A 14696-nucleotide genomic window follows, 5' to 3' on the forward strand; every position below is an offset into this window, starting at 1 on the left:
CTTTGGAGAAACTATCTCATTATGAGCATGCGCATACATTTCACGTCAGCTACACGCTGCTGCCATGACGACGTCTATACACACTTTTCGCTACTGTTAGCAGGGGAGAAGGGAGCACTAGAACTTGTTTTGTAATTTTTACCTTTTAAAAAGCTCCTCAAGATTCAGAGTTTTTTCGACTGCATAACAGATTTAATTGCTAAACAATATCTCCGTTCCTCACAAAGTTGGGGCAGTGAAATAGGTATGTTAACGATGTTATAGAGAATGCAAATGAATACCTAATTGTTATCTACTATTTAAACTTTAAAGCTTTCTCATTTATTATTATTATTATTATGATACTACATATTCTGACTAACTCCTAGAGCTTTCAAGCTTAATCCATCACATTCTATCTATGACGTTAAAACTTTCATTTTAAATAGTAAATTGGCCGATGGCACCAAAATGAAGTGTTTTTGTCATTGTATGAACCACTCTGGTCAAAATGTTTAGATGTTTAATAGTTTTTTTTCACTATGGAAATATTTGTTATACAAATTTCATGTTCTACTTTTTTGTTGACACTGATTGCTTTGTATAAAACTGACATTCTTCTATAGTTTAGACTCTATTATATATTCCTATACCAAAATGGGAACACTCTCTTACACATCTTCCATTGCTCTTCCACGACAAGAAACTGAATTTTCAGTATGTAACACATTTTAAAAAAAAATTTTTACAAAAGATGTAGTGTATAAATACAAATGTATATACTTTAACAGTGTATAAATAAAAATGTATTTATACAGTTCTGCTGTAGCTTCTGGTGTTTTGGGTTGTGATGATCCCCTTTGTTCAAAAAATGGTAGTGATACCATCACTACCATTGTAGCCTAGAAATCATCTAGCCTAGAAATCTAGACGCACCGTTTTAAATTTGAAAGACAACCATTTATCGGATTGAGCCGTGCCAATGGTGAGTTGCCAGACCTAACATCTTGATGTAGGTCTGGCTTGCCAGGCTAAGTGATTGTGCTGGGCAGACTCCATATTTTGCTTTCGAAAAATGATTGCTTGATTCGTAAAAATTGTGATTCCTATTTCATTACAATGGCAGGCCATTTGCTAATTTAGCAGATATTACAAACATTCCATGTCCGATATTTATGGAATATACATGCATTTCTGACAGATTTTGATAAGTGAATGGATCATTTTGGCTCACACGATAAAATAATGTTTAGAAGTTGTGAAGAGTTTGACAGTTTTATTGAGAATCAATTCAACAGTTTGGATCAACAAGCCATGTACATTTAGTTATTGTGCAAATTGTAGACAAATGTAATTAATTGCACAAAAAACGTGCCAAAGCACATTCATTTTGCTTAAATTAATAATAAATTCAAAACATCAGAGATCTGAACTTATTGTTTTCAGAAAAAAGAGCCAAAGCAATTAAGAAAAACTGTAAGCACCTGCAAGTCCATTCTGTAGTATTCTACACAATATGCATTTAATTTTGGTTAAACATCTAATACAGGACTGAAAATATCAGATAGGTTTTAAGATTGATGACCCATCATTTGGATTTTGAAATGGCATAGCTGCAGTTGTTTATATTTTACATCAATAATTAAATCAATGACTATCAATGATGTTTTGGACCCTAGTCTTTCATTGTATGAACAAAAAACATTTGTTCCACAGAAGAAAGTAATTCATAAAATGACATTAGGGTGAAGAAATTATGAAAGAATTAAAATTTTTGGGTGAACTATGAGTTACACAAAAGCAATAGTCACCAACTAGGTGACATATACTAATAAAAGTAAACACAAGAAACAAAAGTTAAATGTAGGAGACTCTAACTGGGCTTTTACATACACACAAAAAAAAATGGTTCTTCAGCGGTTCTTCAGGGGTTCTTTGCGGTGGTTAAGGTGCTATATAGCACCACTACCATTTAAAGAACCTGTTAAGCCCAGTTTGGTTCTTCAGCGGTTCTTTAGCGGTTCTTTGGGGTGGTTAAGGTGCTATATGGCACCTCTTATGGTTCTACATAGCACCATTTGACAAAGGTAGGTGCTATATGGCACTTAAAGTGGTTCCCCTATGATTACAAGCCAATGAACCACTTTTAGTGCTATTTAGCACCATTTTTGTTTAGAGTGTATGCTACAAATAACATGCACCCAAATAATCTGTTTATGATCGGATTGATGGCTCATTTGTGTAAATACCTCAATCAATCCAATTGAGCTCAATCCAAATTAAATTTCAATTGGATTGAAAGAGGATGGTGTAGACCTGAAATAATCGAATCAACAGTAGCTACTGAATTTTTTTTTTAAATCGGATTTACAAATTCCTTGCAGACATGTGCAGTGCCGTGATGTGTATGTTTACATTTATGTCTTACAAACTAGTAAGTGAAGGAGACTGAATATTTACTGAATATTTGCTAAAAAGCTCTTCTGACAAAGCAAAAACGGCAATTGTGCTCGGGGTAGCTCCAGTGACATTGCGGTGGATTTCTCTGGTTCTAAACGTGTTGACTGGCCACTGCACATATAAACAGAACTTTCACAATCTGAAATTGGATTGGATTCATTCAGACTGAGGAAAATGAGTGCATGTAAACATACCTATTGACATTTAGTCATATTGCATCAGAAAATGCCTGCTAGTGCTATCTGAGAGCAAGCTTAATCATTAACCAAATGAGAACCATTTTTTATAAATGGGCTGAGAAAATCCAATAGACAGATCAAAAGGATCTGATCAGAAAAAAATTCAGGGAGTGCAACGATCTGTGACAAGTAGGAATTTTTCAAGTAAAGGCACAAGGTGCATGAATCTCTCATTTTCATAAACACAAAAGCACCTTCAAGTAGCATATGTTGAAAGTTCAAGATTCCTTCAAGAGCCCTTGTCGGTTCTCGGTTTTGCTTTGTGCTTGAATGAAGGCAAGGGAGGCAATCTTATACGCCAAGATGTCTTGTAATCAACAGCTTGTCCCATGTTCACTTTCCCTTGATCTACATAGTTTCCAGCTTTCATCACAGTCTTTGCTATGTTGTTTGCCATTTCACCCTATAAAAAAGTAAACAAAAAAAACCCTTTAAATTATGATATACCAAAGTCATAATCCCATAACGCTTTCATGTACATTATTCTGATAATTAAATGATATTTGATAACTGATATTTCAGTGGTGTAAAGCAGCTATTCATGTTAGATAAAGCACTGAAACTTTCATTTTTAACTGTGTAAGGCTTTTTTGCACCATTTTTTTTTTTTTTTCAGATCATTTATTTAACTCTCCGGCAAGCTGACAGTACCTGACTGTTGACTAACACAGCTATATCCAAAAACATATTTTGCAGCTCTCGAATGCTGGCCTCCAGACAGAGAATGTCCTTATGCCGTGACTCAATCTCATTCAGAGCTCGCCCCGTGATGCAGGAGCCGGAGTTGATCTATACATACAAAGAGTTACCTTAACATTTAAGGAAGCTTATGTGTAAAAGAGCATTCAGCTGTATGTTAACACTGAAACTTACATTTGAGGTAAAGAAAGCAGTGTTGTTACTCTGCAGTAAATCCTCTGTCTCCTCTTCAGTGATGAATCTACCACCTTGAAAAATAACAAGTCTGATTTCTATATACAGTAAACTCCCACTGAAAAGTTTGGGGTCAGATCAATAGAACAACATGTATTTTAAAAACAGAAATCTCTTGAAGCATTATATACTGTATGTATTGTGCCTTTAGATCAATTTAATGCACCCTTGCCGAAAAAAGTATGGATTTTTGAAATTACTGACCCCAAACTTGTGAACATTTATGATTGATTCTAAAATAATGTAATAAAAATAAGTAGGGTTACCAATAAAATCTCAAGGCTACATACTACTGGTAGAAATAGAGTGGAAATATACAAATAGCAATGGGCTGTGGTGACAAAAGACATTTATGTGTATTGTCAAGTAAATGTATTAGTTCACTCACTGATCTCCAGCTGTCTTTGTATCTGCTCTTTACTCTTTGTTCGGAAAGATAACAGTTCTTGGTTGTACATACTCATTATTTCTGCAAACCGCAATGAAAGTACTGTGTGCTATAAATGAACAACATAACAAAATAATAAAACAAACACTTAAAGGATAATACTGAATTTATAATTCAGTAGAGGTTTACATCTCACCTGAGTACTTTGGATGCGACAGTAGACAGAGATGGTGTTTGCATTTTCATTATCTGAAAATGTTCCTTCTAAATCTACAAGAACAATCAAATAATAACGTTTTTTAATGTGAAACAAAAGATTTAGATTATAAAAGATTATATTCCTTGTTTCGCCAGGTGTTCCTGATGGCCAGTATGCCTGATTACATGAATTCTGCACCCCCCCAAAAAATTCTAATTTAAATTAAATTACCTTTTAGTTTATCCCGTATTAAATCTGCAGTCTGCTTGATGTCATGGCTAAACTGCTCAAGTTCATCTCTCACATCTGTTAATGAGATTAGACACAAAAATATGGTAGAGATGAACACAGAGGAAAAGTGAACTGACAAAACACTGTTGTTTAATACTGTAGTAAATATTCAAGCTTCCCATGCCTTTAGAACAATGAATTTCATGATTAATGAATTAGGTTTTTGTTTTGTTAAATCATTAATAGAGATTCTATGTAATATTTTGTATCTGAGTGTAACTTTTCATGGCCTGGAAATTATCATCATTTTAAATTTCCAATATAAGATTAGAATTTCCTAATTTACTATAACTGTGGGAACCCCTCTCAGACACCTGTGCTTAATGTATACTTACAGCTGTAAAGACACAAAAACAATGTGCAATGTACTCACGCGTCGGTGGGTTGATTTCTGTCAGAATGGTACTTTGCCTCAGCTTCACTTCTCCAACACAGAGGGAAATTCTCTCGATAAGTTTTTGAACCTCACCAACCTGTTTCCGTTAAAAAACGTGACTAAATGGTTCTTCACGTTTTCAGTTATAATGTAAAGATAGACATGGCTCTACACCTATAAACAGCAGCTATAGATGTTTAAACACAAGTGCACGCATACAAACCCCATGATACAAACCTTAGGAAGCAAGTCCTCTAGGAAAGCATTGGACTCCACTGGAGCGATGATGTCATTGCAGCGCTGGTTACAGTCAAAACAAATAAAAAGAAGTCACAGAGACAGGGTCTTTTCTGTCGTATAAACCACTCGCTTTGAATATTTTCAACGTATCCAAACTTTGTTTTAACAGAAAACCTGATATAAGCCAATAGCCTACTTGCTAAAGCACCCATGCAAATAATGCAATCAAGCTCTGTATTTATACTGAATCGTAAATTTACGATAGTGAAAGTAAGTGAAACGTAGCCTACATTTTTATCATTAATATTTGACATCTAAATAACACGAATTAAGGAAATAATGTAAGTCTTACAGCTGTTAAATCGCCCAGACGGTCCTTCATATCAGCTTCAAAGTAGTTTCTAACCCGTTACACAGTATGACAGAATGACTCGTTTGAAGGTGAACAAATCGTTCTTTTAAGTTGAATATTTTCAAAGAATCTGTTGAAATAATTTACAAAATCGGTCTGAACAGTTCAGATGAAGTGTACATGAACTAGCCTATACAAAAGAATAAAAACGCGGAATAACGAGTCGTACTTTCCACAACCAAGGACAGGTAATAAAGCCCCGCCTGTTTACTTCCGTACATTTAGACGCGATGAATAAATCATTCAAATTTTCTATTGTACGTGCTTCCGGATTAGGCTAATTACACGATTTTAGTCTTCAAGGTAAAAAATTGTTTATAATAATAATGAAATCAGTGTGAGTAGAGGTTACTTTTCATAACACAAAAGCATTGCTTAGTTCTTGTGGCAGAGTCAGGATCCTGCATTACCGAAGGCTGCATTTTGAGGACAGCATTTCTAGGACCCTCTCTTTTTTTTAAGGCCTATGTGCTTAGCTATAATCCTGTATCATATAGCACTTACTAATAATTCAAATCTGTATTGTATTATTAGATATTATTTACTGTTTTAATTTTTAAATGAAATTTATATTGTTCCAACCAACCCCTAACCCTAAACATAACCATTCTTAATACACCATAGGCTATATAACGCTCTTAATATATTGCGTTAAAAATTAGATGAAAATATAATATAATATAATATAATATAATATAATATAATATAATATAATATAATATAATAATGCACGTGTTTAAAAACATCCTTTCAGTGGTCTAGACTCTAGTCTTTGCACCTCTTTGTTTCAGGTTTGAATCATGTCTGGGGGCGTACAATTGGCTAGGTGGCGCTGTCACAAAAAACTAAGGAAATGCGGTCCTGAAACTGCATCTGCATGCTCTGTAGGCTATTACAGGTGTCTGGAGCTCTGTAATGTCAAATCAAATGTAACAATTTTTGGATTATAAGAATCCAAATTAGCTACCAAAGCTTTTTAAAGTGGAAATTAAATGATCCCTTTTTCTCTTATTATTTAGATATGGGGTGGAATTAATAAGTTTATGTTACCAAACAAGTTGAAATAACTTCATTATAAAATTCTTCATAATTACTATCCCTGTAACTCTTTCTAAATTTAAGTTGGATACCTCGTCCACATTCTATAATTCTAACGTTGAAAAATCACACTTGTTCTTTGAATCCGATATGCAAAGGAGTTCTGGAAAGAAGCATCTTGGCTTATTATTTTTCTGCCTTTATAACAAACTTTTTTATTTTAGAAATAATGAATGTACCTACTGTTTTTGATTTGATTGAATCAAATTATAGCCTATGTTAAAACTGCTAACTGGCCACTTTCGTCTTTATAAAGTTGATTACTGATTAAAATCACTCTATTGATGAAAAGAATGATGGTTTCTTTCATTATAAGCGCTCGTAATTATTTTCTGAAGTTGACAATATTTATTTATTAATGTTAAACAGAACAGCCAAACTATCCCTGTTTATTGTATCTTGTTTGAAAATGTACTTTATTGCCGTGCACTACCTCGAGTTTCTTGTGGTTTTTGTGATAAATATCCACGGTAATCTTTATGTGTTCAATAAAAAAAAGATAAAAGATTCACCTGCGGGCGTCATCTTCTGGTCAGACGCGGAAATTCATTTGGCGTGCGTGCTACTCACTGGAAGGCAAACCTGCAATCTTTAGCCAAAAACGTAACGGCTAAAGCTAACACTGGCTTTGGCGGCATGCAGGGAAGGAGACAATAAGAGGCCATTTTTTAATAGATATCAATGGAGATGCCTTCACTGCGGTATTTTATATGCATATGGGTTTGCCTTCCAATGGCTTTGGAGGAACTATAATCTCACTCACAGGCTGACATGCATAAATGTCACGTGAGCTAAACGCCGCTGCCACGACAACGTCTGTACACACGCGCACACGCGCTAACGTTACCGTTTGCAGTTTCAAAGAAGGGAACACTTGTTTTGTCATTTTAAACGCAACTTTATTTTTACGTTTTAAAAAGTTCCTCAAGTTTCAGAGTATTTTCGACTGCATAACAGATCTTATTTTTAAACAAAAAAAATGTCCGTTCCTCACAAAGTTGGGACAGTGAAATCTAAACAGGTATGTTAACTTACCGATGTTATAGCGAATGCAAATTAATAACTAATTGTTATCTACTATTTAAAGTTTACAGCTGTGTCGTTTATTATTATTACGAGACTACATTTTCTGGCTTAATCCATCACTTTCTATCTATAACTTTAACATTTTCATTTTAAACCTTTGGGCTAGGCTTAAGCCAACATCTATGCACTGGTGTCAAGACCATAAGGTTGATATTTTCTCTCTTAAAATGCAGGCAACAAATGTTAACAACACCCAGCCAAAGGCACCTGTGGCAAAGGTTGTCAAAGCAACTGGAAAGAAGAAGGTAGCTTTCGAATCACTTTTTATCCATGTAGAACTGAATTCGTTGTCACATATCTTTCAAAAGGATATTGGGCTTTCAAACCTCTTTTGTCATGTAGGATGAGGAGGAAGCTACAGACACAGCTGAAGGAGAAGAATGGATGCCAGGGAAGACTCTTGTGAAGCCTCCGGACCAGCTGGACTTAACTGAGGAAGTGTGTAAACCTGGAGAGGACCTGTGGTCTGACCCTGCCAACATGATGTCACATTATAGTGATGTTGGGATAATTATTTATACATGTTTCTGTTTCTTGTGTTCATAAGGAGCTCAATGAAGAGATTACCAGAGTACTAACAGCAAACAATCCAAATGCTCCACAGAATGTTGTCAGATACGGTTTCAAAGTAAAATACTGCTGCATCTCTACAACTTTTTGAAATTGTGATCCTTAATCATGATGATTTCTAGTCATCAGCCTAACAAATCACTAAAATCTGTTGTCTTTTCAGGAGGGTTGCTATAAACCTATCATCTTTGTAGATCAGATGGCTATTCACTTTGAACTAGAAGGCAATCTTGTTCACAAGGAATCTGATGAAGGTCGGAGATTGATGGCTAAACAAGCTGAAAGGGATGATGGCAAAGGAGCCGAGAAGCTAGACAATGTGGCCAAAGCTGGAGACAAAGAGCGGAAACTCACCAACCAGTTCAACTTCAACGAGAGAGCCTCTCAGACACTAAACAACCCTCCAAGAGTGAGAGGGTTACGTTACTGAACTTTTATATATGCCATCTGCTTATTACCATGTAGTCATTTAGTAGATGGTTTTTTATCAAAAATGATTTGCTGTACAGGTTTTACAAGGGCAAAATGGGGATTGCTCATAGACTATAGAAAGACTTTGTTAGGGTTTCTACATTTTCAGTTTATGCAAAAGCCACTGTTTTTTTTTATTTTTTTTTTTATCAAAATTATGTTTTGCAGGATATAAGTTGTCAAACAGAGCCTCCTCCTCGTGCAAACTTCTCGGCTACAGCCAATCAGGTGAGAAAATCTTTGCCTTTGCTGGTAAATGATTTTGAGCAACTTTTTTTGTGCTGACACCTGCAGTAAACCAGCTCTATGTTTATATTACGGTGAATACCGATTTGTAAAATATCAGCAAACACTGCTTTTTCTGCAGTGGGAGATCTATGACTTTTACGTTGAGGAACTTAAGAGGCGAGAGAAAAGTAAAGAGAAGCAAGAAGGCCAGGTCCTAAATAAGGAGGAGGACAAAAGCAAGAAGAAAATGATTCAAGCAGAGACTCAGGTAGCTAGACACAGATTGTAACCAAGTACATACACAGTAATCAAGAAAATTACATGTTTATTTAGTTTAATAGTGTGATTGATTTGTTTGAAGGATTGAGTTAAAGGGGGGGGGGAAACATGTTGTGCTTATAGAGTGATGACATAACCCAACTAGCTCATGCGGCCAAGATCATTGAGCGTATGGTGAATCAGAATATATTTGATGAGGTTGCACAAGGTAATTATGAAAAGATTTATTTTTACTTCTGCCCTTTATTGTGGATATCTGACAGATCGACAGATATTAAAAAGTGTTCAAAAAGAGAGCAATTTTCTGATGTAAACAGCTTATATCCAAATCTCAGATTTCATGTACTTTGAGGATGCAGCTGATGAATTTCGAGGAGAGAAGGGCACTCTTCTCCCGCTGTGGAAACTCCAGTATGATAAAGCTAAAGGACTGTCTGTGACTGCCCTCTGCTGGTGAGTTTCATACTTTATTAAAACGAAATGCAGCCATTTAGTGTTTTTTGAGTAAAATAAAAAGCACTTCTTTTAATGACATCTGTATTTGTTTATTTCTAGGAATCCTAAATACAGTGATTTGTTCGCTGTTGGTCTTGGGTCATGTAAGTTTACTATTTACTTTGAAAGTAAACCTTAGACAAGTAATCATTTGTAAGCAATAGAAATGTGTTTTATCTTACCCCTCAAGATGAATTTACCCAAGAGGAGCGTGGCATGCTTCTCTTTTACACCCTGAAGAACTCCAGTTACCCAGAATTCATCTTCAACACAACCTCAGGCGTAATGTGTGTAGACATCCATGCACAACTGTCCTACCTAGTGGCTGTGGGTTTGCATGACGGTTGTGTTGCAGTGTACAACCTGAAGAAAAAGAGTGATCAGCCCATTTATAACAGCACAGCCAGCTCCGGGAAACACAGAGGCGCTGTGATGCAGGTATGGATGAGGATATATGTCATGGGTAAAATAATATCAGTAAACCATCATTATTCATCATAGTATGAAATGACAATGGAGCTGTATATTCAATATAATGGTCAGAATAGAATACTATTCTTACTTGTTCTGTTATATCCAGTGCAGTATTGTATACTGTGTAGTGTGCACATTTTCTGAATGCATAGAAATCCTGGATGACCTATATTTACCAAAATCGTACACAGCCAGAAAAATAAGTGCACTCGACTTGACTTGTGCCACAAATAAACAAATAAATATCAAACTGCAAATTTTAATATACTCTTCAGATTGAATTTTACACTAAATAATATTTTTAAAAATGTCCCTTTTATATACAATTCAGCATACTACATTTTGAATATCAGATGTGGGTTTGATTTTAGAATTTTCTTTGTAAGAATTTTCTTTGATTTTAGAATTTTCTTTAATGTAATGTTACGTCTGTAACAACACGCCCTTAATGTAAAATTAAAGTGTTTACAAGTAACAAAAGGGCACAACATTTTCATTGCATGTTACATTTATACACAAGTTACATTTAAAAGTAAACATTGCACTGAAACGTTTGGACATTTTTGCATCAACATTGTATGTGTAGCATAACCTTATCCTCTAAAACGTTATGGAAGTTACTTGGCCCTGGAATTCACAGACACATTTAACAATAGGCTTATAGAGCTTTGCTGTTAACGCTAAGTGTACACAATGCTCTGTCGTACTCTTGTTAATCAGGAAATTGCCAAATGATACAATTTTGTTGAAAACTATCTATTCCCTTTTTTGCAAACAGTAGAACACAGTCATTTTAAAAACTGCTTGTATTGGCTCACACCTTATACAGTATATGATGTAACAAAACAGCAAATATCTATAAATAATATAATGAGTATGGTTACATACAATAAGTATAGACCTAAGGTGAACATTTTAAGAACATGTCTGTTTGTGTGTGTCTAATTTTTAATTTTCATGGTAAGGGTGACCTTTGCATGGAATTGCCCATTTATGGTTGCATAATGGTTACATAATATACACTATTTTTAAAGCTACTGTTCAAATGTTTAGGATCAGTTAGATTTTTTTTCTCTGACAGATTATTTTGAACTTTCAATTCATCAAAGAATACTTCCACAAAAATATTAAGTAGTACAATTGTTTCCAACATTAAGTATATTTCCACCAAATCAGTATATTAAAATGATTTCAGAAGAATCATGTGATGCTGGAGACTGGAATAGTGGCTATTAATGGCTGTTTCATATTTTTCATAATTTCTTATTATTATTGTTTTACTTTTTTATTTTTTATTAAATAAATATAGCCTTGGTGAGCATAAGAGGCTTCTTTCAAAAACAATAAAATATCTTACCGACCCCAAACTTTTGAATGGTAGTGCACTTAAAAATAGATACAGATTTTTATCCAGCGCTTGTTGTGGGATATCGTTTTTGTGTTTCATTGTCTTCATTATAGGTGAAGTGGCAGAAAGACGATTTGGACAGTAATCACAACTTCATCTCTGTGTCCACTGATGGACGAGTGGTGTCTTGGACTCTGGTAAAGGTACAGAAGGAAATATCTAATAGTTGATTCTAAAACAAGTCATTATTGTAAGAGGTTAATTGATGCCAATCATTTGGACTTCAGCATGAACTAGTCTTCACAGACATCATCAAACTCCCAGCCACGGACAAAGTTCCTGATGACCTTAAGGATGTCATTTCTACAGGTATGAACCACATTACCACTGGTCAGACATTACACCTTTTAAGTATTTAATACATTAAATAAACCAATTTGAGCACAATTATGTTGATAAAAAAATGTGATGATGATGTGAGTGGGGTTTTCTCTCAGTATAAGGACAAAGGCTGTGCTATATGTTGTGCCTTCAACCCCTTCAGCTGTGACTATATTTACAGTTTAGTACAAGAAATGTAATCACAGACACAGAAATCAGCAATAATTCACTAATTTTATGCACATAATATTAGATGTAAAAATGTTTTTCCCACCGGCCTGCACATTAGCATTTACATTTTGTATGACAGTGCTTCATTCTTCGTGATATTTCACCTGTTGAGATAATAATTCAATTTCACCATGAAAAGAATGTAAATTACTTAAGTTAAATGTTTGAATCTGGTTTTAGCTTCTCGTCAGTTCCATTTATTTTCAGATTGTTTTTTAGAAATCAGACAGAACAGAAAGAAACTGTTAAAATGGCGAATTGAATAAACTAGTGCAAAATGCCTTTGCAAAATCAGTTTTTGTGTGTGTTTTTAGTAATTGTTGGTTTGGTGTGTTTGAGTGCTCATTGTTACAATTACACAGCAAAAGTTCAGTGACATTTTTATTTGTGCATGGTAGAAAGCACACAGTGAACTCCGAGAAAACGCTATGCTTGAGCAAACAGTTTGTGAATAGGCTACTACAAATGATGCACGTGAAAGAGACTGTGAACGCATTGAATAGGATATGTTTAGTTGGTGAATAGCATAGGCTACTATTACACAGTAGCAATAACGTTAAGCACACCAGAATGAAATATAATATTCAGAAATAAACAGCATAGCTGACTTACAGATTCAGTTAACATCCACAAATGAATAAGCGCGTCGATTCAGGGAGCAGTGCAAAGTGCCCGTGCAAAATCAGTTTTTGTGTGTGTTTTTAGTAATTGTTGGTTTGGTGTATTTGAGTGCTCACTGTTACAATTACACAGCAAAAGTTCAGTGACATTTTTATTTGTGCATGGTTGAAAGCAAATACTGATACTGACATAATGACATACAATAAATGTGGAAAATTGAACTACACGATTCAGGGAGCAGGCTACACAGTGAACTCAGAGAAAACGCTACTTAAGCTCCGCTGCTTTCTTCGACCCTCTCTGTCTCTGGTCCTGGGCTGTGCTCACTCAGTGTGCAGTGTGAGAAGGGGAGTGGCCAGCGGCTAGAGCAGCAAAAGCCAGTGTGTGCTTCTTTTACCGATATATATTTACCAATATCTTTGGCATTTCTAATCCAAACAACGTCAAACTTGGCACTACACTTACTCATGCCCGTAGCAAGACACCTGTCAAGTTTGAAATCCATCGGACTAACGGTTCGAGAGATATGCAAATAACACACACACACACACACACACACACAGACAGAAAGACGTTCCCGTAATTTATAGATAGATATAATATACAGAATTATACTACAGGGCCGTTGAATGCTTGAATCTGATTGGTTGACGAACGTTCTAAGGTGTGCATTATTTTCAGGGAAACGCACGGCTAAAGTAGTTCCAGGCAGGTCTTGACCGCATTACAGTTCCATATCACTTCGCGTAGTCAACTGTAATAACGGAAAATAGGATACAATTCATAACAAGAAAAAGCATTTCGCCCCGTGCGCTTGATCTGCAATTTTCAACGTCTAGCTTCACAATCAATAGAAACATGCAGTTTAATTTGAATAAATAAACTATAAAGTCCTATCTATAATCAATAGAAAATTAAACTGAATATAGGCTAAATAAATGGATAGTCCTGCAGCACGGATTTTTATTGCAGATAATTTAACAAATAAATAATTATTGATAGGCCTACTTGTTAAAAGGGCTTTGGGTTTCATTTATTTGGCTAGTCTACTGTCATCTGTCAATAATAAAAAATAAAAAAAAGAATTAACGAATTAATTAAAACGAATTGAATTAATTAATAAATAATAATATTGACGCACATGCTTTTCTGTCTCATTATTGCAACATCTCTCTCTAATAACTGCATTAATAACTGCATAAAGCCGGGAACACACTTTAAGGCCGGTTATGAATGTAATTTGATACTTATGACTGATCATGACCAAACGCGTGTTCAGCGCGTTCAGTCTGTGTTCAAAGTCGGTGTTTAAAATCTGCTGCAGTCGATGAAAACAGTCAGAGAATGTGTCAGCTAGTCGTGTGTCCCCAGCATTAGTGGCTCAAACCTCCGTTACTAACTCTGAAATGACGTTTTGGAATTAGCAACGGAGGCATGGGATTAGATGCGTAAGAAATTAGTCCTACATACAAGAGCGTTTTAATGACAAAAACTTTACAAACGTCTTGAAATACAAAATCTGAACAAATGTTTCGAGGTGTGGTAACTGTAGTATAAGCGGAATAATTGACTTCAGGCCGTTGAATTATTAGAAAAATAATGCACACCCGAGGTGTAACGGCCACTCCGCTTCGCGTCGTGACCGCATTACCACCTCGGGTGTGCATTATTTTTCTAATAATTCAACGGCCTGTCGTCAATTATTCCTTACGTAAACAGCGTAGGTGACTTACAGATTCAGTTAACATCCACAAATGATTAAGCACGACGATTCAGGGAGCGGGCTACACAGTGAACTCAACGATTCAGGGAGCAGGCTACACAGTGAACTCAACGATTCAGGGAGCAGGCTACACAGTGAACTCGATGATTCAGGGAGCAGGCTACACAGTGAACT

At 35.4% G+C, this 14696-nt stretch overlaps 2 protein-coding genes across 2 annotated transcripts in view; one reads left to right on the forward strand and one right to left on the reverse strand.

Annotated features, from left to right (window-relative positions):
- Window positions 1–1241: 1241 nt before the first annotated feature.
- stx2a (syntaxin 2a) lies at window positions 1242–5727 on the reverse strand. The gene is made up of 9 exons (XM_082142165.1): window positions 5458–5727; window positions 5103–5165; window positions 4863–4962; window positions 4430–4504; window positions 4196–4269; window positions 4000–4108; window positions 3552–3625; window positions 3330–3467; window positions 1242–3081 (listed from the first exon to the last, which is right to left on the reverse strand). The coding sequence occupies exons 1-9, from the start codon at window positions 5485–5487 to the stop codon at window positions 2908–2910; spliced, it is 837 nt and encodes a 278-aa protein (XP_081998291.1). The 5' UTR covers window positions 5488–5727; the 3' UTR covers window positions 1242–2907.
- Window positions 5728–7261: 1534 nt separating this feature from the next.
- dnai1.2 (dynein, axonemal, intermediate chain 1, paralog 2) overlaps window positions 7262–14696 on the forward strand; it is a 35149-nt gene continuing 27714 nt past the window's right edge. The window contains exons 1-13 of the mRNA XM_082140470.1: window positions 7262–7636; window positions 7875–7946; window positions 8044–8139; window positions 8249–8329; window positions 8435–8680; window positions 8911–8970; window positions 9110–9238; window positions 9373–9457; window positions 9585–9702; window positions 9805–9848; window positions 9935–10182; window positions 11680–11769; window positions 11854–11935. Coding sequence (XP_081996596.1) covers window positions 7595–7636; window positions 7875–7946; window positions 8044–8139; window positions 8249–8329; window positions 8435–8680; window positions 8911–8970; window positions 9110–9238; window positions 9373–9457; window positions 9585–9702; window positions 9805–9848; window positions 9935–10182; window positions 11680–11769; window positions 11854–11935 — 1393 coding nt within the window. The 5' untranslated portion in view covers window positions 7262–7594. The remainder of the gene's footprint in view (window positions 7637–7874; window positions 7947–8043; window positions 8140–8248; window positions 8330–8434; window positions 8681–8910; window positions 8971–9109; window positions 9239–9372; window positions 9458–9584; window positions 9703–9804; window positions 9849–9934; window positions 10183–11679; window positions 11770–11853; window positions 11936–14696) is intronic.

Source organism: Leuciscus leuciscus (genome assembly GCF_965113295.1).
Source record: "Leuciscus leuciscus genome assembly, chromosome: 16".
In the NCBI taxonomy this organism is placed as follows: domain Eukaryota; kingdom Metazoa; phylum Chordata; class Actinopteri; order Cypriniformes; family Leuciscidae; genus Leuciscus; species Leuciscus leuciscus.

Excerpts from the sequence above, each read along its gene's own strand:
- stx2a (XM_082142165.1), bottom strand. The coding sequence starts at position 5,487 with ATGAAGGACCGTCTGGGCGATTTAACAGCT. Across the intron at positions 4,109-4,195 it reads GTCGCATCCAAAGTACTCAG|CACACAGTACTTTCATTGCG; the intron begins GTGAGATGTAAA and ends GTTCATTTATAG. Across the intron at positions 3,082-3,329 it reads CTGTGTTAGTCAACAGTCAG|GGTGAAATGGCAAACAACAT; the intron begins GTACTGTCAGCT and ends ACTTTTTTATAG.